This window comes from Taudactylus pleione, unplaced genomic scaffold (assembly GCF_031769625.1).
Source record: "Taudactylus pleione unplaced genomic scaffold, aTauple2 ptg000130l, whole genome shotgun sequence".
Taxonomy (NCBI): Eukaryota; Metazoa; Chordata; class Amphibia; order Anura; family Myobatrachidae; genus Taudactylus; species Taudactylus pleione.
Genome location: NW_028284532.1, coordinates 4,596,664 through 4,622,947, shown reverse-complemented (window position 1 = coordinate 4,622,947; position 26,284 = coordinate 4,596,664). Strand labels below are relative to the sequence as shown.

At 44.0% G+C, this 26,284-nt stretch overlaps 1 protein-coding gene across 3 annotated transcripts in view; it reads left to right on the top strand.

The window, feature by feature from the left end:
- Positions 1–673: 673 nt before the first annotated feature.
- Positions 674–26,284, top strand: part of TIMELESS (timeless circadian regulator) — a 247,444-nt gene continuing 221,833 nt past the window's right edge. For 2 of the 3 annotated variants that reach the window (XM_088473110.1, XM_088473108.1), the window contains exons 1-5: positions 674–1,039; positions 17,142–17,195; positions 17,323–17,460; positions 21,858–22,011; positions 22,174–22,288. In XM_088473110.1, coding sequence (XP_088329236.1) covers positions 17,364–17,460; positions 21,858–22,011; positions 22,174–22,288 — 366 coding nt within the window. In that variant the 5' untranslated portion in view covers positions 674–1,039; positions 17,142–17,195; positions 17,323–17,363. The remainder of the gene's footprint in view (positions 1,040–17,141; positions 17,196–17,322; positions 17,461–21,857; positions 22,012–22,173; positions 22,289–26,284) is intronic. The other variant, XM_088473107.1, reaches the window with a different exon arrangement.

Sequence of the window (26,284 nt, the reverse complement as noted above, 5' to 3'; positions counted from 1 at the left end):
TCTCTTCTTCACCTCCTTAATTCCTGTCACCTGTCTAATTCCATTATCCCCTCTTTTTAACCGCCTCAGTAATTTTATTTCACCCCCATGTACCTGCCTCATTTCTATCATCTAATTTACCTCTCCTTCATGCCTGCCCCCTCCAACTTCACCCTGTACACTGGCTACTGCCCTCTATTTCCCAGACACAACCTTCCCCCCTCCCTCACACATTTACCAGACCCTCCAAGCTCCAACATGACCCGTTCCATTAGGTACAAAATGCTCTGCTCCTGGACTTCCCTCTTAATTTATGATTGCAGCCACCTGTGGTGAATCACCTGTCTAATCAATTACCTAGTGCTACACAGGTGACTGCAATCATACGTTAGGTGTTAAGTCCAGGAGTAGAGTATTTTGTACCTAATGGAACGGGTCATGTTGGAGAGTAGGATTTACTTACCTCCAGGGGTGCCTCGGCAATGCACACAACAAAAACAAGCTAAAAAAAAATAACAGGCAACTTGCAAAAATAGGCCCAATTCCGCTTGTTAAACAGGCAACTGTATGTCTGTATGTCTGTATGTATGTATACCTTTACATGGCGAACGCCACAAATCACCCGCCAACAAGCAGCCAGTGATCGCCCAGCAGCACCCGGCGGCCTTATTATCCCCCTTAGGGGTGTGTGAGACACATAACGTCTGCTCGCTGACACTCCTGTACACCAGGCAGCGGGTCACGGCGGCCGCTGTCACCGTAATTATATAAGAATTACGTTGTAATATTTCACCATGAGATCTGACTGGAGGACATGGAGACGGTGTTCCGTGCTCACTCAGCGGGTTCCCCCTCTCCTCCAGGGAGAGTTGGTATCACCCAGCCGGCGCTGCTGCTGACAGTCACACTGCTGCTGGGTGATTCCCGCGCGTCTGGCTGCAGCCGGGGCTGCCGGAAGGAGGTTCTTGTCATTGGGGTGTGAGACACCGGCTGTGACCCCAGACGTCGGTCACGGTAACACGGGTGTCCCACTCTCGGCCTGGGCGCAGACCCAGTACAGGTATGTGACTGCATGTACTGTCCGAGTACTTCTCCTGCCTATCGTCACCCGGGGACCTGCGGGGCACAGATGCCGGGGCATTCTGGTACCTGTAGTTCCACGCCACTTGCTGCCCAACTCCTCGCAGTTTGCAAGTATCTCTTGGCTATGATACAGTATGTGAGTACTCAGAGTAGTGATGTGCACAATACTGTCACTCCGGGGAAGCGCTGCACATCCTGCAGGGAGAACGGGAGACAGCTGACATTTAGGTGCCTCTTCCTTATAGTGATCTCAGAATGTAAGGGTTGTATACGTGTAATATTACTTTCACTACTGAGGTTCCACAGATTGTTGCTCTTTTACTACTCTGTGTGTAACGCTGTATAACCCAATGTTTAAAAAAATAAATCACCGTAAGGTCCCCTTAGCCACTGTTTCAAAATCAAGCTTCAACTCACTTTTATTTAGGTGCCCATTAATCATTGTATATATGCGGCTTAATCCGCAAAACACCAGTTTTCGAGGGTTAACAGCAAATATTAAGTTTCCTCAGATGAATCACACAGGGACCGCAGCAGATAGCTCCGATTCCTGATGCAAATCCAACATTCTCGCCGGCAGCTGCATCCCCCTAGCATTCTATGGTTTATGTGATGCTGCCATATTTACCAATTTCCGGAATGTGAAGCTTTCCAGAGATTGCCCCCCCCGTAGCAATCTGTAGATGGCGGTAGCCTATTGTATCCTGTGGGCTACACACCATGGATTCAGCTGGCAGAGTGTTTCCCCGGAAGTGGGTGCTGAACATGTGCGATCAGCGGGACCGCCCATGTACACTAGCCCCGGCAGTACTCTGAGCACATCGCAGGGATGGGCCCTTTTCGATGCTTTATAATACATCCCAACGATGTAATTGTCTTCTGCAATGAGATCATGGGTGCTAATATCGCCTTGTAAATGTGGTTAATGATAAATGGTCCCCTTAATGGCACGCCATCAGTTTTTCTGTATCAAATATAAGCAATAATAACAAATATAAATATTTAATATATTTTGATATTTATTTCCAAGCTTTTCTGAAAACATATAATTGAAAAATGTTATAAAATGACATTGCCACCCACAGAAAAAATAAAGGGCTCTTCAGCCTAATGGTGCATACACATGGTCAGATTTTTCATCTGATCTGAACAGTCAAAAATCATGCAAATCGTTGAAATGATTTTAGTGCCTTGCCTCCTCATAAATCCCCTTATCGCATATTTCACCTGGATCGTGTGGTCTTCTGCACCAGATTGTGTTTCCTTGCTAAGGTGGTTTCTAAATTCCATATCAACCAGGAAATTTGGGCACCATCCAGAGGAGTTTCAACAGGATTCATGCTAGTCTCTCGCCTCTCTGGATGTTATGCAGACCCTTTTCATTGACAGTACCAAAGGTTCTGATATGCTTTTCGTGCATAAGAGGGGATGGCCTGCTACCATGCAGCCACTGGTGTGTTGGATTAATGAAATCTGTTATCCAGCAAGCATACTCTTTGGCCAACGAGCTGGATCTGGACTTGACAGCAATTTGCTTTGGCGGAGCAAGTTTATAGCGAGGTAAAGTGGTCCTCTGCGCACACTTTCATCAAATTTGACAGGTTTGACACCTTTGCCTACAGAGATGCTAGTTTTGGGGGCGAAGGGTCCTACACACAGAACAGGAGCGTGCTCTCCCATAAGGGACAGCTTTGGGATGTCCCAGCATTTTCCAATGTCACCCATGGATGACTGAGAAAATGGGATTTTGGTTCTTTGATGTTTTCTGATTCCGTGGGGAATACTGGATGCCCATCCTAATGCCCCTGGCGTGCTCTGTATTGTTTTACAGGGTTTTGGCGGTCCAGGTCCACCGGTCTCTCCTTGTGTGTATGTTCTGTGTGCATGGCTTTTTTTTTCTCCTCTCTGCCCATGGGTTTTGTTACTATGACCTGGTGGCTGCAGGCAGGACTTGGGGTAGAGGAGCCTGTGCTGTTTCAAAGATTAATTTGTTTCCCAGACTCCTCCAGCTCCACCTATACCCGACATTCTCCAGTGTCACCCATAGAATCTGAGAAAATTTTCAGGTAAGAACCAAAATCCCATTTTTTGCACCCTGCCTGCTCTATTGCTTAAGTTCCCTACGGTCACAGGCTTTTTTATCTCCTGTGGGTACCCGGGATTTGAGTTATGTACTGTACACACATGAAAAGATACAGATGCTGAGTGGTACAGTAAATGCTCTTCCATAGTAACACCTGTGATAATGTTGCATCCGGATATGCTGAAATGGGAGAAGCTGTATTACTGTGTGTATGCGATACTCTACTACTGTCTGCTCTCGGTAAATATTGCTGTGTTAAGTAAATTTGACACTGCTTTTTATATTTAAACTATTGTTGACTAAGACTTGACCAAAGCTTATTTTTTATTTCACTTTCCATCGCTATTTTGTAACTAGTTACAAACTTTTTAGATTGTAAGCTCTCCTCGGCAGAGACCCTTTTACCCTATGGTTGCTCTTTGGTGAGGATTGATGTTGAGTCCTTTTGAGTTATGTGATTTTAACATTTATAGAACTGTGCATCTCTTCTGTGAGCACTGTCTCCGTGAGAAATGTTATTGTTTTCACATGGAGTGATACAGCTGTGGCTTTGTAATGAGGTTTTGCTAACCAAGGCCATAACTAGGGTGGTGTGCTGTTTGGCAGAGCCTGTTAATTTTATGTTTATAATCATTCTCACTTGTAGCTTCCTCTTCTTCTCTTATTCCGGTATCTCCTGGACGCCGCTATCTCCTCCCTGGCCAACTCCACCTCCATCTGACCACCTCTCCAAGCACCTTCAGTCACATCCTCCTTTATTTAACACACGCATTTCAAAATACTGTCATACCCGGGACTCGAACCGAGCTGCATAATTATTGTGTATCACCAATGAACCCATTAGATTCATACTGTATTTAGCAGTGACACCTGGATAACAGTGGTACAAAGGGAATGGTACCCCTTCATTGAATATGACAAATTATACTTGTCATTCCCTTCCCCATGAGGTCACACCTCTTTTTCAGATGTGCATCTTATGTAATTATTTAAAATGAAAGTACAGTAGTCGACAACGGGTCCTTAATGATCGTGACCAGCGGTGTTGCTAATTGGACCATGGAGGACTGGCAATGTGTGGCGTGGTCCGATGAGTCACTGTTACAATTGTTTCGGTCTGATAGTATGGTTTCGGTATGGCACAGACCCCATGAGGCATTGAACCCCAGTTATCAACAAAGCACTGGTGGTTCCATAATGATGTGGGGTGTGTTAACGTGGCATGGGTTGGGTCCTCTGGTCTGCCTAAACATGTCTTTGGGGGGGCGATTCAGCGTGAATTAAATAGTGCCAGGAGGGAGCTCACGGTGCTGTTCAATTCAGCAAGCCGTTTAGTCGATTAATGATTTCTCCTCGAAACCCTTATGAAGGTGTTAGGAGATATCAAACTAAAGTGCAGGCCGTGAGGTTGATTTCCAGCTCTGTGTTCTCCCCAGGCTGTGTTTTTTGCGGGCGCACTGATCCTGCACCTACAAATATCAGGGAGCTGTGAGAAGCTATCTAGACGGCATGGGTCAGCATCTCTCCAGAGGTCTTCCTTCCTTTTGTGAAATCGATGCCACATCGAGTTGCTGCACTTCGCTGGGCTAGTGGTGGTCCTACACGATACTAGGCATCTATCCTATGACTTTTTGCACTCTATTGTATGTATGTGTATATAGTAATGTCTGTATACCTCTAACAAATTCTACACCGTAATGTAAAATATACTTAAGTTATTTAGCTTAGCAACACAATATGGTGCAGAGGTTCTCAACTGCAGTCGTCAAGTACCACCAATAGGTCATGTTTTGTGGATTTCTTTACTCCTACACGGGGAGTTAATCTATTTTGTTGGGTTTGAGAACCATTGATATAGTGACTTTACTTAAATGGTATAGTTTAAAGTGATTATCCAGGTAAATTACAACTTTTTCTTTCCCGCCCACCCTAATTCCAAATTTTGTAATTTTTTTTTGAAAAATAGATGCTGGATGATATAGCACTGCTGCATTATCTGGCCAATGGTGCTGTTTTATAATATTCCTGCAAGAAATAGGTAGATTGTGTAGCTGCTTACAATTCCGCTATCCTCTAAATTCAATAAAATGCAATGGAACATTGTATGTCACAGTGCAATGTACAGGTTATGTACATGCGAATGGCATCTATTCACAGAGAGAGGAGGCCAATCCAGCATGTCTATAAGTGCACTCCAAAGCACTGTACTACCTTTAACTATATGCTCATTCACATAACAAATTATGCCCCATACGTTTGCTACAAGTTGACAAACGGGTGAATCTTTATTCCATGAGATTCGGGTGCCTGTTGAAAGAGTGTCTGTAAAATTAAAAAGGCGAGGTAAATAGCCATGTGTAAGGAACACGTGTTTTGTGCTCTCAGGAGCTACATGGATTACCCTTCTTGTTCTGTGTCACATGGAGCAGTGTCCTTACACATGGCCTTACAGCTGTATGAAGATAAAGATCACATTGCAAATTGTGTAATGTTCAGATGTGTAGCTACAGGTTTCTAGCACAATGCTTTTATGAGCGAATTGCATTAGAACATAAAATGTACCTTTTTTTTTCTTTTAAGAAATGGCTAACAATGAACCAATTTTTTAAACCCTTACGATTATATGCACTTCGCAATAAGTTGCTTTAACAACTTCCCTACTAAAGATGAGTGAGACTCGACTTGATTAACAGTCAACCATTCCAGAGATCTTTTGGAACTAGGACTGCCTTGACCTGTCATAAAGAATTCCACTTTTCTTCAGGGTCCATTGGACTCCACACAATGGGGTGTAGGTGGTACTTGGAGGACCGGACATGCAACAGCAAAGCTTTTTACTGTCCCAGGATGCTCCGGTCCTCCACCCTATACTCCGCCCGCAGCCTGCAGGCAACTCCGGTTCGTTGGTGTCTGGCAGGAGCTGGATCACTGTTATATAGTGGGGCCTGTTTTTAAGCAGCACAAGCTTTATTTTGATTTATTTTATTTTTTTTACTATTGCAGAGCAAGCAGTGCTAGACAGTCCTCTGGATGTCTGCACTGCTGCTCCATCACCCCTCCGCTGCACCGTGACTCCAGCCATCGGCTAGGTACTCTCGGAGGGGCTCCGAGGGGACCTAGCTAGCAAGGCCCCTCGGATCCCAAACTGCAGTCAGGACTCGAGGGGACAGGTAAGGTGGGTTCCCGCTCGCAGGAACCTGCGTCTATGCGCGGTCTTGCTTCCGGTCTCAGCAGACAGACTGGAGGCGCTGATGTAGAAACCGGTTCGCCTTGGACTCCACTTGACCACCAGGGCATAACTTGTACTGGCACGGGCGACAGCTGAGTGGTTGATGTCAGCATAGGAGAGACTGTTCTCTCCCTGCTACCCCACCCCCAGCTCAGTGCGCCATTCCACTGAGGTCTTGCCGCCCCTGAGCTGCTCCTCCCCCATCCTCCGCCCCCTTATAGCGGCCATTTTCTCCAGCCACAGGACTCGCTGTATACCTCTCCTAGGAGCCAGGTTATACAGCGCTATTTCCTACCAGCCACTGCAGTCTGTGAAGTTGAATTTTGTACCCACTGCAGTTATATTGTATGCTCTGCATTGTATATGACTTGTGCTAGTGATGCTGTCTGTTTTTCTCAAATGTCAGCTTATACCTTTCCCTTTCTTTCTCTATAGCCCTGGAATACTGAGGTATAGAGGGTTCACTGTACCTCACATCTACCTGTATTTGTGAGGGCTGTCGCATACTGTATATCTGTTACTCACTGCACTGTGCCAGATTGTGTAATATACTATCCTTGCAGCTATGTCTAGCAAAGGCAAGGGTAACACGCAGGCTACTGCTCCCACTCTGGTTTCTTGTAAGTCCTGTTTAGCTTCAGAGGATTGCATTCAAGATTGTCTTGTGCATCTTGTTATACCGCACTGGGACCTCATTCAGAGTCTCTCGCTAGGGCACGCTCGCTCGCTGGGAGCGATAGTCACACATCTGCGCATGCGTATAATTCGCAGTGCGTGTGCGCAAGTCATTTGTTGCGATCTGATTTTGCTAGCTCGCAAGCCACTTTCAGGGTGCTGCCTTGAGTGATAGTGCCATTTGTGAGTGGTAACAGGGGAAGCTGCTTGTGAACGGGGTGTGGATGTGCGAACACAGGCGTGTCTGACCGTCAGAACGGTGTTTAATGGGTGTGCATAATTAGCAAAGTAGCGTTATTGCACATGTGACTTGGTTGTTTCTTAGCCTGAACTGCTCGCAGTGCTTGGGGTAGGTTAGGTCTACCCCAAGCACTGCGAGCAGCTCCGATGGCCCTCGATGTTCACGATTAATCAGACTCTTCCTGGAGATGACGTGTGCTGCGAGTGACAGGTGGGAGGTTTTATAGTCCAGTGTACGCTAACTGCCGTCGCTCACTAAGACATAGAGGGCGTCCTTACAGCGCAAAGAGCGATCGCTTGATTTGCATACCCGGCTCCTTATTTGCAAGCAAGCGATCGCATCTTGCGAGAGACTCTGAATGAGGTCCTGGGTCCATTGGCACCTGCAGCCTCTCTTCAGGACCTCCCCTGGGCTTCCTTTTCACATAGCAGTCCCTGTGGTAGTTCCCCCTATGGGATGGCCACAACAGGTACTCCCTGCAAATCCAGTGCCTCCTTTGCCTCCTCCATGGGTAGACGTACTTCTACCTCAGTGTAGAGTCTGGCGACTACCTCTACAGCCTTTCAACAAATTTTGCAACAGGAGAGACCCTTACCTAGTAAAACTACTAAGCGTGCCGTGTTATCTCCCCAGTCCACCCAGCTATCAGATTCTGAGTTACTGTATCTGCGGAGGCAGAAGACGCAGATCTCTTCTCACTTGCACTCCCCCTTAGGGGGGGGGGGGGGGTGGGGGGGAGGAGGAGCCCCACTCTAAATTGAATATACCCGTAAAAGCTGTAAAATCAATTCTTCATATAGAACCAACTCCTAAGGCAAAATAGCCACTCTTTAAATGACAGCTGGTAGTTTTGCCGGAGTTTCCTCACTCTGATCAGCTATCTGATCTAATGAGTGAAGCATGGAATACGCCAAATAAAAAGTTTCAGCTGCCTAAACGCCTGATTTCTTTTTACCCTCTTCCACCTACTGATTGCACTAAATGGGAAGTTTCCCCTGCAGTAGATTCCCATGTGACATGCTTGGTTAAGAACTCTACCTTACCTATTTATACAGCAACCTCATGGAGACTACGGATAGAAGGATTGAAGCTTGCTTGAAGTCTATCTTTTACAGGAGCTATTATTTGCCCTGCCAGGGCTACAGCCTGGGTGGCAAAAGCCATTGAGAGTTGGGCAGAGGCCCTAGAAGGCACTTTTCCCTCTGTTGCTTCTCTGGAACAGTTGTCTTACATATCTCACATTAGGCATGCAGCCTCCTATTTAGGAAAAGCGGCTTTAGATACTGGTCTCCTAGCTTCCAAAGCGTCTGCTACTTCCGTGGTAGCCCGCCGTATCATTTAGCTTCGCTCATGGAAGGCAGACTCTGACTCTAAATAGACTTTGGAGTCTCTATCTTACTCTGGGAGATCCTGTTTGGCCCGGATTTGGACAAAATTGCGACTACCTTGGCCGCTTCTAAGACTTCGTTCTTGCCCTCTGCATTTCCTACGAAGCCTCAGATGTAATTCTTTCGGTCTTATTGTCCCCAGGGAAAAGCTAAGGTCAGTCCTTTCCATGGCAGACGGCATCCACAAAGGCCTCCAAGCCTAGGACCAAATAGGCTTGGGCTACTAGATATCCACCTACCAAATCTGAGGACAAGCCTTCAGCCTCACGGGGTGCCCCACCCCCCCTCCCCCCCAGTGTGGGAGGCCATCTACTTCAGTTTGCCCAGTTCTGGCGTCAGACCACCACAGACGCCTGGGTACAAGAAGTGGTCTCCCACGGGTACACCCTCTCATTCCTGGGGCTTCCCACCCTGCAGTTCTTTTCCACAGGACCTCCATCGGACCCAAGCAAAGCCCTGCTACTCCAGAAGGCCATTCAGTCCTTGCTGCTCTTGGGGGTAATAATTTCGGTCCCATCATCACAGCGAGGGGTGGGTTATTACACTACTTTACCCTTTTCTTGGTTCAGAAGCCCAACTGGTCTCATCGGCCTATCCTCAACCTCAGGTCTCTGAACAAGTTTATGACGGTGCCCAGGTTTCATATGAAAACCCTACGCTCTATTGTTCTGGCTATGGAGTCTGGGGACTTTATGGGGTCTCTGGACATTCAGAACGCTTACCTACATATACCTATAGTTCAGTTCCACTCCAGGCCCATACAACACTTGATCCTTTCCAGGTGGAATGGGCTGCCCCATCTGCTCAGATCCCAGATGATGGGCCTCTCTCCTATCCTGGTGGCTACAGACGTCCCACTTAAACAAGGGTCGCCCCTTTTGGATCCCGGACTGGACACTCCTCATTATGAACGCAAGTCTCCAAGGACACTGGACTCCAGCCGAGGCGATCTTACCGATCAACGTCCTGGAACTCCGAGCAATCTACATGCCCTTACGCTGGCTCAGGATATTCTTCAGGGCAGGCCAGTACAAGTACATTCCGACAGAGGCATGGCAGTGTCCTACCTCAATCACCAGGGAGGCACTCTAAGTCGTTCAGCAGTGGCACAAGTGTTCCACATTCTCACATGGGCCGAACGCCATCTCCCATCCTTCTCCGCTGTGTTCATCCCGAGGAATTTCAATTGGAAAGCGGGTCTCCTCACCCATCATGACGTGCATGCAGGGGAGTGTTTTTACATCCAGAAGTCTTTGTGCTCCAGGTGGACAAATGGGGTCTACTGGATGTGGGCCTCATGGCCTCACGACACAACCACAAGCTTCCAGTATATGGGGCCAGGACAAGGCCTTCATGGACGCATTGTCAGTGAAGTGGGCCTTCCATTTGGTGTACCTCTTCCCTCCAGTTTCCCTTTTTTTCCTCTGGTTCTTCAGCAGTTCAAGCAAGAAGGGGGCACTGTCCTGTTGGTAGTTCCAGGTTGGCCCAGACGCCATTGGTACTCCGATCTTCAAAGTCTCTGCATTGACTCTCCTCTCCAACTTCCTAAACGACCTGACTTGTTGTCTACATCCTGACCTGGCTTTGACGGCCTGGCTCTTGAGACATCCCTCCCTAAGGTCTAAAGGGATTTCTAGCTCTGTGGTCCATACCATGCTTAGAGCTCGTCCAGCCAGAATAATTCCGGGGACCTCACTCCCAAATGCTCACCCCAAAATAATTATTGCTACCTAATAGTAGCACCCACTCTGGGTCAGATAATTACAAATTGGTGTACTGCATAATAACAGCACATGTATAAGCTGAGAGCAGATTCACCTTGGAGGTACCCCAGAAACCTCCACATGGCACTATAAGGAGTTGTTCTGGCTGGACCTTTTTCAGGGCATCACCACTTAATTCACATAGATATTTTTTATCACTTTTCTAATTGTTTAATATTTATATAATTTTAATTCTCACTCATTTCATTAACACTTATTGATTTATCTTTACACATCTATTTTTTACACTTCACTGCCACCTTTTTTCCCCTTTTCGTGTGATGCACTGGGGATGGTCCTTGGCTGGAATTTTTTGGGGTACCTTGCTTCTCGGACGTGAACCCCTTAATGTTAGGGACGCCAGTATAGAGGAGCCTTGATGATGGCCTGGCGCTTATTCATATATTTGCAAATGTATGTAACTAATACCTTATGTAGGATTTAAGTATTTTTTTGTTGATTTCGCTGCAGTGTGCTGGAGGGCAAATCACTTTTTTTTTCTGTGTTCAGTGTAAACCCCGCCCTTTACAAGCACCTGTGCTATGTCATTAAGCTGTTATGAGCGACCACCATACTTTTTGTTTGCAGTATACAGCTATTGTCATATAAACCCATTAATAAGTCATATCCAGTATATAAATAAAACAAATTTGCGATATCTGTGCAATAATTTTCAGCCCTCCAAAACAGCAGAAAAATTACAAGCGAAGACTCAGAATACCACAACATTATTGTGCTGCCCCTCCGGGTGCCAACCCATCAGTGTCTGAAATCTCCCTCCAGCAACATAATGGGAAGAACCAATACATGGGCCCCGAATACGATCATATTTGAGAATACATTTTCGCTTAGTACATAAAAATCGTTCATGCTCCACCACTTCATTCATCAGCCCACACCACTCAGCAAAAGTAGGGCCCCTAGATGCCATCCTAGTGCGGGCAATGCAGACCTTTGCAAGAGTCAATGCATTAATTATTTATTGGCCCGTTAAACGATGAACCCTGTTTAAGAGACCCGATCCAAAAATACACATCTACTCGGTAGCAATGGTGTAAGATGCACCCTGTGTAATAAACAAAACTGAATCTGTTGAAATCGCACTGCAGAGGTGGCAGACAGAGGGCTATTCAACATTAAAGACCACTCTTCGACCTCTAATGGGCCCAAATCCACAACCCATTTAAGTCTAAGCGGTACTAGGGCATCATCTTAACAGTAAGGAGGTACTGTAGGAGTAAATTCTAGAAATCAATCTCCTACCATTAATCGCTTGCAAAAAAGCCTTAACCGGATCAGGACCAAATTGTGAAGGGCCAGAAGAAAACTGGACGGATAGGGCACAACAAAGCTGTAAATAGCAGAAAAACACAGAATTTGGGACCTCAAATTCAGTTTTAAGAGTGTCCAAAGGTTTTACAAACCCCGTCACTATACAAATGTCCAAGGGAGAAGACCCACCTCCTGGACAACAAACCGCTACCATCAAATAGGGCCAGCTCTCCAAGAGCGGAAGAATGCCATAAGGACAAGTCAGGGTCAAAATCTACCCCCCACTAAAGTACAGGCTTGCTTCCACAATGTATGAGCCTGGGTGACCAGCGAAGCTCTCCCCCCTAGGACAACTGTCGTCAAGTAAGAGCTGCAAAGGGGAACATCAGTCCCAAAATGTGCATTCATTTTAATACCCTCTACTGGGCCTGATGTTGGGGGATAAAGTCCTCTGAAATAAAAAATTGTCCTTTAGTAAAGCAGGCTGTTGTTTAGGGACTTCTACAATCAATACTCTGATGTTCACAAGAGAACCATACAGAGACTGAGATCCCCATCAGGAACACACAGCCTCTCTAGAGCTCCTGGTGTTGTATGTGCCGATGCTCTGTCGCAGTAGTATGGGGACCAAAGAGGCTAATCAATTGCCTTGCTGGCAAACTGAGAGCTGCAATCCCCGTCGCGTGTGGGCTGTTTTCAATTGGGCCGTAACTAGGGTAGTGTGCACAGGGCACCGCATTACAATGGGCACTGTTCGGGCCTGTCAATTTTCTGTTCATTCTCATTTGTAGCATCCTCTTACTTTATTCCCAGCATCTCCTGGCCTCCCCTATCTCTTCCCTGGCCCTTCCCCATGAAGCCATGCCCCTTTTTTTTTTTTTTTTTTGTGCATTATGTCCCTAATTAAAAACAAGGGGGGGCGGGGGGCGGCCACTGCTCTTTCTGGCACAGGGCACCAAAATGTCTAGTTACGGCTCTGCACAGTTCTATCCTAGTACAAGCTGCTGGCCTGCAGTGTGGAGACCCAGCAGGACTCTCAGGATAATCACGAAAAATTTAAATTGGTAAAAAGGCAGAGCAAGTGTCTCTGCAAGGCCAGATGCCCAATAAAATGCAGGTGATACCAGTGCCTGGATCAACGCGTTTCGTTCTCCACTGAGATCTTTTTCAAGATGTTTTGTAGCACTCACTAGATTCCTTTAAAACTTTGGCCCATATTCAATTAGATGCAAAAAGTCCGGCGTTTTCGCAGTCATCGCTGGTTTTGCATGCATGAAAGTATAGCTCGCGTCACCGCCTTTCGCCCTATTCAATTCCAAAGGATGCGAAAACGTACCAGCGAAACTCATAGGAGAAATGTGCTGTCAGATTTGGGGAAATCAGCCTGACACCCCCCAAAAGATGCACTGACATTGGGGATCAATATAGATACCCCCGAATAGCCCGGCCGAAGATATTTGGGGTGCTTAAATGCTCTCAATAGCTGCTATTTAGCGTCTTTGCACAAGTGGCGAAGAATAGCATTTAGCAGGTTTGTTTTTTTGTTTTTTTTAAAAAATGTAGTCAGCATATTTGGGGTACACGAAAATGGGTGCAAGCATGGTTTAAAATCTCTAAAGTGAGGTTTTAAAAAACACACATTCTGCAATCACCTGCAATCAAAAAAATACTTGGGGGACCCCCTGGAGTCTATTTCGCTAGTTTTTAAGTTTGTCCCCCAACTTTGGACTTTTTCGCCCCCAAAATGAAAGTAATTTTTGGGGGTGAACGAAAGTATTTTTTAAACTTTTTTTTTGACACCGTTTACCTTAGGGGGCGGTGTCCTAAGGCTGCAGGAGTGTTCCCCCACCTTTGCACTCCAATTCTGCACTTTTTTTCCTACAGCTATTCATAGGCAAAACTTTTCCGCCGGGTACATTGCGTTTTCGCACCGGTGAAAAGTCGCCACAATTGAATACAGGGATAAGTTTCTGCTGGTGAAATGACGTCATCGGCGAAACTTATTAGCTGTAAACGGCTTTTTGCTACATATTGAATACGGCCCTCTGTGTCCTTAGGGTAATTAAACTTGATACATATTTAAATCTACACTATAACTTCTTAGTCCACATTTGTAGCAACTATTAAAAAGTTAACTAAAAAGGTACTCTTAATTTTAGTAGTAGTAGTATCTATTGCTGAATAGTTACAAATATAACTGTTTTATTTAAAAACAGTTCCCATTGTCACATCATACAAATAGGATGCAGATGTAAATTTTTGCACTAGTGGAAACATAGGGGGGCGATTCAATTCGGAGCGAGGTGAATAGTGCTGGGTAGCTATTTAATTCACCTCGCAATTTAGACCGACCACAATCACTTAAGTCGCAGAATGCCGGTTCTCGTGACTTAACCTGGGTGTTTAGTTGCAAGAACCGGTATTCTCCAACTAAAGTGCTGGCTGTTAGTGCCGCGCTAAGCCGGAATACAGCCTTGCGGCAGGCACTTTAGTCTGATTTCTCCTCTCGCCCTCAGGAGGGTGCGAGAATAAATAATTTAGTCGCCCTAACAGCACTCTGAATTGAATAGCTCCAGGAAGCTCCCTCCTGGCGCTATCAACAGCGAGCTGAATTGAATCGCCCCCATAGAGACTAGACTTGTATAATTGTTCTTCACTTTGAACACATTGAGTGCAGCTAAATTATTACCAGGTTAAGATCTAATCTACTGGAAACCTATTTAATTCTACTAATTTATTAATGCTAGTATTTGTATAAATTACTTTGTACATACCAGACTACAGTGTATATGAATAAAAACAGAAATCTTGGAGGGCCCCTAATTAGAAAAACATTGTGGTGTTGGACATCCACTTACAGTACATTTCTAAACGAGAATCCCTCTTGTGATCTGTAACAGTTGGCAGGATATAAATGACAACCAAGGGCCGTTAATTAGTTTCCCACCCGCGATACTTTTTTGTATGACGGACATTTTGCCTACATCGCGTATTTAGCAGCAGAACCTTATTGTGCGTGCCCCCACTGTTCGCCGTATTCAATTCCAAAAGACGCGAAAACGGAGACACGCAAAGTCAGAGCAGGTGAAAAGTGGTGTCAGAATTGGGGAAATCAGCCTGTACCCCCCAAAAAGATGCAGAAACATTGTGAACAATGTAGTAGTGCCCGATTAGCACTAATGAAACTATTTGGGGTGCATAAGTTCGCACAATTGCCACTAATTAGTGTAATTGAACAAGTGGTGAAGAATAGCATAAAGCAGTATTCTTTGGAGAAAATAAGTAGTCCTGTCAAATTTTGGGTACCTGAAAATGGGTGCAAGCATGTTTTAATGTATTCAAAGTGAACTTTTAAATAATGCGAATTTGCACCCCCAAAAATGCACCTGCATTCCTCAAAACACTTGACCCCCTTCTTAGTGCACCACCAGTACCTTATTTTGCTAGTTTGCGATCTTGTCCCCCCACTTTGCACTTTTTAGTCCCCAATTTCAAACTACTATTTTGGGGTGTTAAGTTCTTCTAAGGAATTTTTGACGCAGTTGTCCTTTAGGGGGCTGTCCCAAGGGTTCTGAGTGGTTTCCCTACCTTTGCACCCCCAAACAAAGATTTTGTACTTCAGCTATTCAGAGGTGAATCTTTTTCGCCTACTACATTACATTGCGTTTTCGCGTACGTGAAATTGAATACAGCGATACTTTTTCGACAGGCGAAAAGTCGCAATCGCCATACTTTTTCACGGGTATCTGCTTTTTGCACCTAATTAAATACGTTCCCAAGAATGTTAATCTACAAAAGAAAAATCCAGTGCTTCATATAATCCTTTTGAAAATAGTGTATCTAATTTAAATATCAATAGGGATTCTCCTAAAATTATATATAAATGGGTCGAATGCAATTAGACACGGTAATGAACAGCGGGGGCTAATTGTACTGTTGGGGCTATTTAATTACAGTAGCCTGCTCTTAACACTGTTTTAAGTTAGTCTAAGGGAGGGTTGAACAGAAATCAGTGGTAAGTGCCCTAATCGCGTTAACCCATAGTTCAAGGTACTTACCCCAGATCCTATGGGTTGACGAGATTTAGCTGCAATTTTACCACGCGAGGAAAAGGGCTTGTAATTGAATAGCCTTGGGTGTAAAAGCCAGAGGCTACCACCTTTTTCCTCACCGAGTAAGTTACCGTGGCTAATTGCGTCCCACCCTAAATCTGTTGCCTCCTCTTAAGGTGCGTACACACGGGACGATCGACAACGATATAGATCAACGATTGCGGGTCCCTATAGTGACCTGGTCGATATCGACCAGGTTGACCTGCATGCACGGTCGATGGACGATATCGTCCATACGTGCCCGCGCATCGCAGGTCGTTGGGCACTGAAAAATGGACGATATGACTGATAACGATATTATCGATATCGTCCATTTTAATCGTACCGTGTACACGCACCATTATTGTACCAGAGAATTTATCTACTGATACAATTAAGATGCTGCTTGGATGTCCATTATGGCAACCAGAATAGTGTCTTGATAAAACTTTGTTTTTGAAAATGCCTAATTAATAATATATCTGCTCCCTGAATCTAGTTTTTATTGATCTTGTTGTCCTTGCCTTGCTGTTTGGACACACACACATTTTTTGAAAGCGGCCTAGGATCTGCACACTTACCCAGATACGTCAGAATTGCTGGCTCGAAACAAATATAATTTTAAAGAGTGGCCCAGATACTGCCTCACTTACTGGGTGGACAAAAAATAGCCAGCGCTGCCCAGATACTGCTCCACTTGCTGGATACACAAAAGAACCAGTAACGCTTGGCCACTGAAACGCAGAGAGTGGATGCAGGCGTTCTTTTCACTGTTCACCAGCGGCTGTCGTTCCGCAACCGCACCCTTCCTTTTTATACTGGTGGAGTGATTTGCTCTCTGCCCTCCAGTCTCATGCTGCCCGACGCTGTGATGTGGCCAGTGACGCAACCAATAAGTCGTGCTGCGCTAAAATTTCTATATGAAATGAGCAGCGCGACTTTCCGCCACATCAGTGTTGGGGGGGCGGTGGTATATTTTTGGGCATGTTGCCAGACAAAATCAACGGGGGGAGAACACTCTTGGCATTGCAAAAAATAAAAAGAACCATGTACCAACTACTTAAAGAGTGGATCATTAAATTGTGAAAATCTGTCTGGTATGACAAGTAGTAAGAATCTCTGCAATATTATGTGGATTTCTATAAGCACAACCGTGACTGATTTATATATTGAACTGTGAACAAAATGTTGACACTGATCTATTTTAAAAAAGAAATTGCACATGTTTTGTAGATCTGCTTATGACAGTGTGCCATAGTGAGAGTTACTTGTTAACTTTTTGCTCTCTTTAATAATAATAATTGACTGATATTTCACTCTTTCTTGTTGATTTGCAGGACAGCTTGGTATCCATGGATGTTCCATATGAACCCTGAACTGTAGTACATCAGGTAAGATAGAGGTTGATCTTTCACCTTCGCTTGCAGTAGTTGGTTTGGCAATCACCTACAGTCACTAATTTTACTTATCTACAATTTTGTTCCTAAAGCTTGTGTCCTGCTTCTTTTTACGTGATAGGTGTGAACCCCTCAATTATTTCTCAAAGCGGCCAGACGTTTATGGACTTGTACATGATGAATTGTGAGTTATTAGCAACTTGCAGTGCCCTAGGGTACCTAGAAGGGGATACCTACCACAAAGAACCGGATTGCCTTGGTAAGTACACTCATTCAAACGAAGAACTGTGTTACCTTCCTAACTTCTCTTTTGAATTGTTGATTTTAAAGAAGTAGGCATTTTATACATTAAATTAGAAGATTAAAAGAATAAACCACAGCACCCTAAAATGTGTGACCTAACAATATATAGCTGACATGACATGTATTTATTTAAAATTGGATCTGGTAACAACAGGGGACAAACAGATTTGTCCTCATACACGTAGCCTCAATACAGCGCAAGTGAGCTTCCAGGTCCTGTGCAACTTGGCCTTCGCCAGGCGTTTTTTTTTCGCCCGAAAATACGTCTTAGACACAAATGGATGTGACGGGATGTAGTCAGGAAATCCCGATGCTAGAAGTCAGACATGGGACTAAAGATTGGCGTCGAAATCGCAACGCCTATCGTTGGCCCCACGACGAAATCCCGTCACCTGGCATAACGAACGAAGGTAAGCCGGGTTTCTTAGGTTCTAGCCGCGGGGGGGAGGGGGAAGAAGGGTTAGCTTTAGGAACCCCCGGGGGGACTTAGAGTTAGGCATCCCCCCTGGAGGGTTAGGGTTAGGCTAGGGGAAGAAGGGTTAGGGTTAGGCAACCCCCCCCCCCCCCCCCGAGAGGGTTATGTCTAGGTTGCGACCGCTGGCTGGAGGAGTGATGAGACAGTGGGGCACCGATGCAGTGTGTAAATGAAAATAGTCTCTGTAATCCTTAACGTGTTTCACTGCATGTAGCAGCTTCTTCAAGAAGGCAGAATGATTTATTGTAGCATGGGCGGCTAATATATATCCATTTTCATTAATAGATCACCTGTGAATCAACACCTGTCAGACATCAACTGGCTAACAGGTGTATGTTAGAATTGCATTACCTAGTTAATCACAGTTCAAATATTGAGCAGAGATACTATATGAATAGCAGTATATACTGATATTACAACAACGATGTATGTAATAAATATAAAAAACTAATAAATACAAAGACAAACAATATAAGCTTTTTTAAAAAATAAAATATAAAATGATTAGGCGTGTTACAGTTAATAGCTGTGCTTAAAATTAATTAGAAATAATATATCAAGACACATCAAAATATTGTCATAGGAAATGCATCATAAAGCCTAAAAACAACAACAAACTCACATCACATGAGTAGTGTTGAAATAGCATATGAAAGTATATATCATGTACAAGTATGTATAGAGAGAACAAACTATTCCTACGGGGCACATAGAAATGGACATAATATATTAACCCGTTAATAGCAGATACAATAGTAATAACATGATCAAGTTATTAATCATGCTAATCTAATCAGATATTTGATAACATCAATACCAATAAATGCGAAATTACACCAAAGGTTGAATGTACTAATATTAACACAAGAAGAAAAAAGGAGATAGAGTCGAATGAATGATAGGGCTGGGATCCATATAGATTCTGTGTCCAATGTCTATCAACAGACTACTGAAGGCACTGCACAGAGCAGGGCCATATGACTAAAGAACTATAAGCCCAACACAAAAAACCCCTCCCTATGCCAAAATCAAATAAATTCTAGATCAATATTTTCATTAAGGCCCTTAGGGCTAAGTGTCTGCATTTTCAAGATCCAGGCTGCTTCTTGTTTACACAACATCCTGAATCTATTACCTCCTCTAGTCATGTGTGGTATCTGCTCTACACCGACCACTGACAGACCTTTAGTATCACTATTGTGATGTTCCAAAATGTGCCTGGAGACACTATTCTTAATTGATTTATTCACAATGTTGCGTCTATGTTCAAGAAAACGCTGTTTTAACGGGCGTATCGTGCGGCCGATGTAGAGCAAGTCACATGGACATGATAACATATAAATTACATATTGCGAGGTACAATTAATAAAGGAGTTTATAAGAAAATGTTTTTGAGCTACATGTGAGAACACAGATTTAGTTTTGTTCAAAATATGTATACACGTTATACATTTATTGTGGTTACACTTATAGCAGCCTGTAATCTTGGGGCCACTCAGGGTCCTCTGAGAAAAATTATTAGAATCTTTCATATCAGATTTAAAGAGGCTAGGAGCCAAAATATTACCCACATTTTTGGCTTTCTTAAAAACTAGCCGAGGTCTAGGGCCTAAATGTGTTTTCAAGACAGAATCAGTCAGCAACAATTTATAATTATTTCTCATAATTCCAGAGATTTTATTCGCAGATAGATTATATCTGGCAATAAACATAGGTTCCCCTTTATGTTCTTTTGATTTTTTAGTAGTATATCTGGTTTTATGTGAAGAGTTAATATCAAAAAGTGTAGCCCTATCTAATGTTGTGGATGTATGAAGTGCCTCATCTAAAAGTTTGTGAGGGATAATCTTTCTCAGAGAAGTCTTTGATCAGCACCAAGGCTTGTTCTTTAAACTTGTTAATGGATGTACAGTTTCTACGAATACGAAATAACTGGCTTTTAGGAACATTATTCAGCCATTTTCTTTTATGGTTGCTAGAGTATGGTATAAAGCTACAGACATCGACAGACGTTCTATAATTAGAAACATTGTCATGATTATCTAAAATATCCAAAGAGACAAACTATGCTAACAGCTCGGAAACCATCTTCTGCAAGGATATACCATCGTCTGTGGCATACGTTCTTCCAGTGGTGTCGACAGAGAGGTTAGGCCCCTCGGGAGTTCCGTCTGTCTAGAGTGTTAGCTTTCCTACAGGCGGGGCTAGACCATGGGCTTCGCCTTGCTTCTCTGAAGGTGCAGGTGTCTGCCCTGTCAGTCTGGTTCCATCGTAGGATTGCTGCGATTCCTGATGTGCGCACCTTTATGCAAGGTGTTCTTCGAATTCAGCCATCTTTTGTTCCATCGGTGGCACCTTGGGATTTAGCTGTGGTTCTGAGGGCTCTCCATGGACCGCCGTTGGAACCACTGGGCTCAGTGGACCTTAAATGGCTGACAGCTAAAACAATATTCCTTCTGGCCATTGCTTCGGCCAGACGTGTTTCTGACTTCGGGGCTCTCTCCTGTAGACCCCCTTTCCTGATTTTTCATAGGAACAGGGCGGCGCTGCGCACGCGTCCTGGATTCCTTCCCAAAGTTGTTTCAAGTTTCCATATCAACGAGGAAATCGTTGTGCCGGCTTTTAACTCACCTGATCTTTCAGTGGGTGAGGCCACTTTGGATGTTGTGTGGGCCTTAAGGATTTATGTTGACCGCACTTCTTCGTTTAGGAAGTCGGACGCCTTGTTTGTCCTCCTATGGTTTCCGTAAAAAGGGTTGGCCTGCTTCAAAGCAAACTTTGGCAGGTTGGATTCGTATGGCAATTTCAGAAGCTTATCTTCATGAAGGCCTTCCGGTTCCATCCTCTGTGAGGGCTCATTCCACTAGGTCTGTGGGTCCTTCGTGGGCAGCTCGACGTGGTGCCTCTGCAGTCCAGCTCTGCAAGGCTACCACGTGGTCCTCGGTCCATACCTTTTGTGAGGTCTTGCGCGTTTGACAGCTTTGCCTCTCAGGATGCTTCCTTCGGGTGGCGGATTCTCCTTTCAGCACAGGAGCATCCCCACCCTTAAAGGATACTGCTTTGGATACCCTATGGACCCTGATGTAGAAAATATGAGATATGGTAAGAACTTACATTTGTTATCTCTATTTCTTTGAAGTCCATAGGGTTCCACAGGACTCCCGCCCTGTCGCAACTGTGCTGCAGATGGGCTTTACTCTGGTCACCGTTTTTTTTCCGTCTCCCTCTGGTGTGAATGTGATTCTTGTGTGTGTCCAGATCTTTTTTTCTCTCTTCCTTCTCCTCCTCCGGCCTATGGCTTGGTACGTAACTGAGAGGCCTTGGCTCGGGAGCGGGGTATAGGAGGGGGACCCTAGTGCATCCTGGGAGGCTGAAAACTTAACTCTATGGTGCCCGATGCCTGACGTCATCACCTATACCCCAAGGTATCCTGTGAAACCCTATAGACTTTGTAGAAATAGAGATAACAAAGGTAAGTTCCTACCATATCTCATATTATAACAAACATAACCTGTGAGATATAGCAGATTGTAAAAATTGTCTTGATGTTGTCTAGTACATTTTTTTTGTTTCATATTTCCTTCCTTTTCTTACTTTGTTTCTGTCTTAATTGAAGTTGTTCTCAGAAGTACATCATTTCTTTTTTTTTTGTCCAAGTTAAAAATATATTTATTTGGTTACACAAGTTTTTGAATATGATTTGTGAAGGCATTTTGCATAATACACATTTTTTGAGAATACGTTATACAGAATCAGTTCATCAATTTAAATACATGTTCATTTACAATATTGCTGTATTTATCAATAACAAAATAATAATTTAAGGAGGCTCAGTACCGTCACTTTTTTTTTTTTTTTTCTCTTTCTCTCCTTTCTAGAAAGTGTGAAAGACTTAATCCGTTACCTGCGACATGAAGATGAAACCAGAGATATTCGACAACAACTGGGAGCAGCCCAGATCCTGCAGAACGATCTGGTGTATTTAGTAATTCAGCACAGCAATGACAAGCAGCTCTTTGATGCCGTTATCAGGTAATCTGAACTGTTGCATCCTATTAGTTATTGTTTACTAATAGGAAAACATTTAAGCAAAATTTAAGTCCAAAGTTGTTATATAGAGATGTGGTGTTCTTCACACACATGGTATACAGTTTTTTGTGTTTGTGTAATATCTGCTTCACTTCATCTTTATAGGTTGATGGTGAATTTAACCCAACCAGCACTTCTATGCTTTGGGAAAGTGCCACAAGACCCCACATTTCGCCACCATTTCTTGCAGGTTGTGTCCTACTTACAAGCGTATAAAGAGGTGAGCTCACATGATGTATCTGTCCCCATCTAGGAGTGTTTCAAACAATATGCAGTTTTGAGATTAATACCATGGAAGATGCACACAAATTTCAAAGTTTTCATTTACGCTTAACTAAGTAGCCTAGCATTTGTTCCTGATTAAAATCACTAATTCAGCTTGAAATCATAGTGAATACATAAGTGCCCATCTTAGTATGCTGCTCATTTTACTCATTTTATGCTTTCTTCATGGTGTTAATTAGGTGCTATCGTTAACGTTTTTTTTTTTTTGTTCCCAAAAAGTCAGTTTATCTACCAGTATGGATGCTATCATTAACAATGCAAGACAATAAATGTCCGTGTCAGCTTTATAAAGAAAACGTTTTAATCCTCAGGCTATTATTGAACACACACACTTTTTAATAAACATGTTTTCCTATTTCCACTTCAACCGTCACTTCCTGCTACTAAGGAATTGTCACTACTGGAGCTATTGTATGAAACTATGGTCTCAACTGTATATTAGCAGAGAACCCCCAAGCTGTGAGTTAAAATCCTATTCCAAAATTGTAATTTACATGAAGTCATGCAAACGGGATGGGTACGGGATGCCGGCGCTCTGGATCCCGACAGGGTTAGGATACCGACACATGTTGGTAGGTATTCTAACCCTCCCTTCCCGATGCCTGAACCTAACTAGCCCCCCCCCCCAGTGCCTAAACTTAACCTCCCCCTCCCTGCACCCTAAACCTAACCCTTCCCCCTTAGTGCCTAACCCGCTACTTACTTTCAGGATTTCTACGCTCTCACATGGCCACAGGGGTCATTGTTCCTGTACCCCCATCCCAGAGAGGGTTAGGCTTTTACGCCACCCTCATTCTAGTTCAGAAGCCGGATGGCTACTTCCGGCCCATTTTCAATTTGAAACCTCTAAACAAATTTCTTTGCATTCCCAAATTCTGCATGCTGTCCCTTCGGTCCATCCTCTTAGCTTTTCAATCGGTGGACTTTATGGAATCTTTGGATATAAAGGATGCTTATTTGCATATCCTTATATGAGCCAATTACCAACGTTTCCTCAGGTTTGCGGTACAAACCAACTACCCTTTGGTCTGTCCACGGCCCCTCTTGTGTTCACAAAGGTCATGGCAGCGCATCTAAGACGCAGGGGCGTCAGAATTTTACTATACCTGGACGACTTGCTTCTATTAGTGCAATCTTCAGAGGTGCTTAGGGATCACATCCATCTGATGATACAGCTTCGTCAATCATATGGGTGAATAATCAACTGGAAGAAGTCGACGCTATCTCCATCACAGGAGATGCTCCACCTGGTAGCTTTTTTGGATTCCAGAACCGAGTCTTCCTTCCTCCAGACAAGATCTTGCAAACCAAAATTTGAAATTCTCAGTCTGCGAAGTGTCCATTCACTCATGCATGCAAACTCTGGGGTCGTTAGTTTCGACTTTCGACACTGTTGAGTATGGACAGTTTTACTCCCGGCCTCTCCAGGGGCTCATTTTGAGGCATTGGATCAAGTCTCATTCGGGAAGACTAGTCTTAATTCTCCAGGAAGTTTCTCTCCCTACTGTGGTGGCTTCAGTGTTCTCATCTGGACAAGATATGCTACACAGGGCTGTGCTTCGGTCTCTCCCTGGTTTCCTTCCTAAGGTTGTTTCTAGTTTCCCCACTAATGAGGAAATTTTAGTTCCGACCTTTCAATCTCCAGACCTCTCAGCAGATGAAGCCTCTTTGGATGTGGTCCGTGCCCTCAGGATTTATGTGGACCGTACCAGTTCCCTTTGGAAATCGGACTCCTTATTTGTCCTATATGAATTTTGGCCAGCCGATAAATAAACATTGGCTAGATTGCTTCTTAGGGCTATCTCAGAGGCTTACACTCAGAAGGGGCCATCCTGTTCCTTCTTCTGCTAAGGCACATTCTACTCGGTCTGTGGGTCCCTCATGGGCAGCTCGCCGTGGCGCCTCGGCTGTTCAGCTGTGTAAGACGGCCACATGGTCTTCTGTCCAGACCTTTCTAAGGTTCTATGCATTTGATACCTTTTCCTCTCGGGATGCTTCCTTTGGGCACCGGATTCTCCTCTTAGCGCAGGAGCGTCCCCACCCTTAAAAGGACTGCTTTGGACCCTGAAGAAGAAAATGAGTTATGGTAAGAAGTTACCTTTGTTAATTCTCTTCGAAGTCCACAGGGCACCCACCCTGACACACCTGGCTTCAGATGGGCTTTGTTCTGGTCGCCGGTGTTCCGTCTCCTTCTCTGTGAGAATGTGATCTTGTGTGTTCCAGACTTCCTTCTCTCTTCTCCTCCAGCCTTTGGCTTGTTACGAACTGAGGTGCCTCTGGCTCGGGGGCGGGGTAAAGGGAGAGTGGACCCGGTGCATCCTGGGAGTTAAATTGAACTGAGTAGTGCCTGGATTTCCTATCCATCACCTACACCCCAAGGTCTCCCTGTGGACCCTATGGACTTCGAAGAAAGAGTGTTAACACAGGTAAGTTCTTATCATAACACTCATTATCCCTATTTGTTTGTGTTATTAGTTTCATAAAAATTGCTGTGAATTGTGTATTTTCATTTTAATTGACAATTACAACTTTCTGTGGTACTTTAACTTAGTCATTGTAGACAGTTATCGCCTTGTCTCATTTCTACCACTTGCCTCCAGATTGTTAAAACTGTTGGAAATCTTTGGCATGTTTTGGATGTTTCGAAGTCACATGGCTCCTGGGACCCTTGCAGCTTGACTTTGGTATAGAGACTGCCCTCACCTGTGTAGTAGATCACCTCTGTGCTACTAAACATATATCTGTTTCTACATTTCCTACATGATATGCTGTCTGCACTGTTGACAATTCAAATTCAAGTGTTAAGTCTTTGTTTTGTTTTTTTAACAGTAGTATTTTATTGAAGAATTTTTTAACCTACAACATGGAAGACATTTTTTTTTTAAATTGAGTACTTGAAATTTAAAAAAAACAAACAAAAAAACACCCGAACAAAATAAGAGTACAATTTAATTATGTTGGCAGACATAAAATATAACTGAGAACAAAATAATGGCCATATTGACATTAAAATCATTAATAGTATAGAAAACCTTTATTGCAAGGATATACTACTAGTTCAAGACCAATATAAATATTCTAACGCGCACCCAAAGGCACCATCTGGGTGCACGCAATATAAAACAAACTAAAAGGTCGTAAATGAAACGCATCAAATAATGGCCATCAGACCTCACATATAGCAGAATATAATAAGTAAAATATAGAAATAATAATAGGGAATATCTAATTTAACCGCAGTTAAAATACAACCTACCCATAACCGAAAGCAAACCTCCCCATAACCCCCCACCCTGTATAACCTAACCCCATTTTAGGCATACTTGGATCCCCTAACCCACAGCCCGCCACTAACTATTCTAAGTTACCTAAAATGATAACCCCCCCATACCCAAAAAAAGGATATTAACACAATATAAATGACGAGGGCTAAAAACTAAATGGCCCTGAGCTAGGCAAAACCAACCTCCGCTCTCCCGCAGCATTGGAAAATAGAGTACCATCCGTAAAAGGATTATTAAAGAATTATGGGCTCCCATGAAACACGGAAAATCCAAATTCACAGCAATTAGACACTGTAACTTGCTACAAAACGCTAGTCCAGCCAGGTCTCAAGCCCTAGAAACAATTGACTTGAAGTGATGGTCCCATCCCAGCTCCATCGAAGATAAACAGGAGAACATCTAGTATACTTGAACGGCAAATCCTGAAATCTCGGCGCGCACAGTAAAAATAAAGAAGGAATCTGCAGGAGTACAGCAGCAACATCTGAACCCCCAGGAATGAGCGAGCAAATAAGCTCAGGTTCACACACATCCAATGGGGAGGAAAAATCCAGGAAGCAATCAGTCCCAGAAACTGAGGACTGTTTATTCAGGATTCAGCTGTATAAGTTGCTCAGGTTCAAGCATATCCAAAGGAGAGGAGAAAT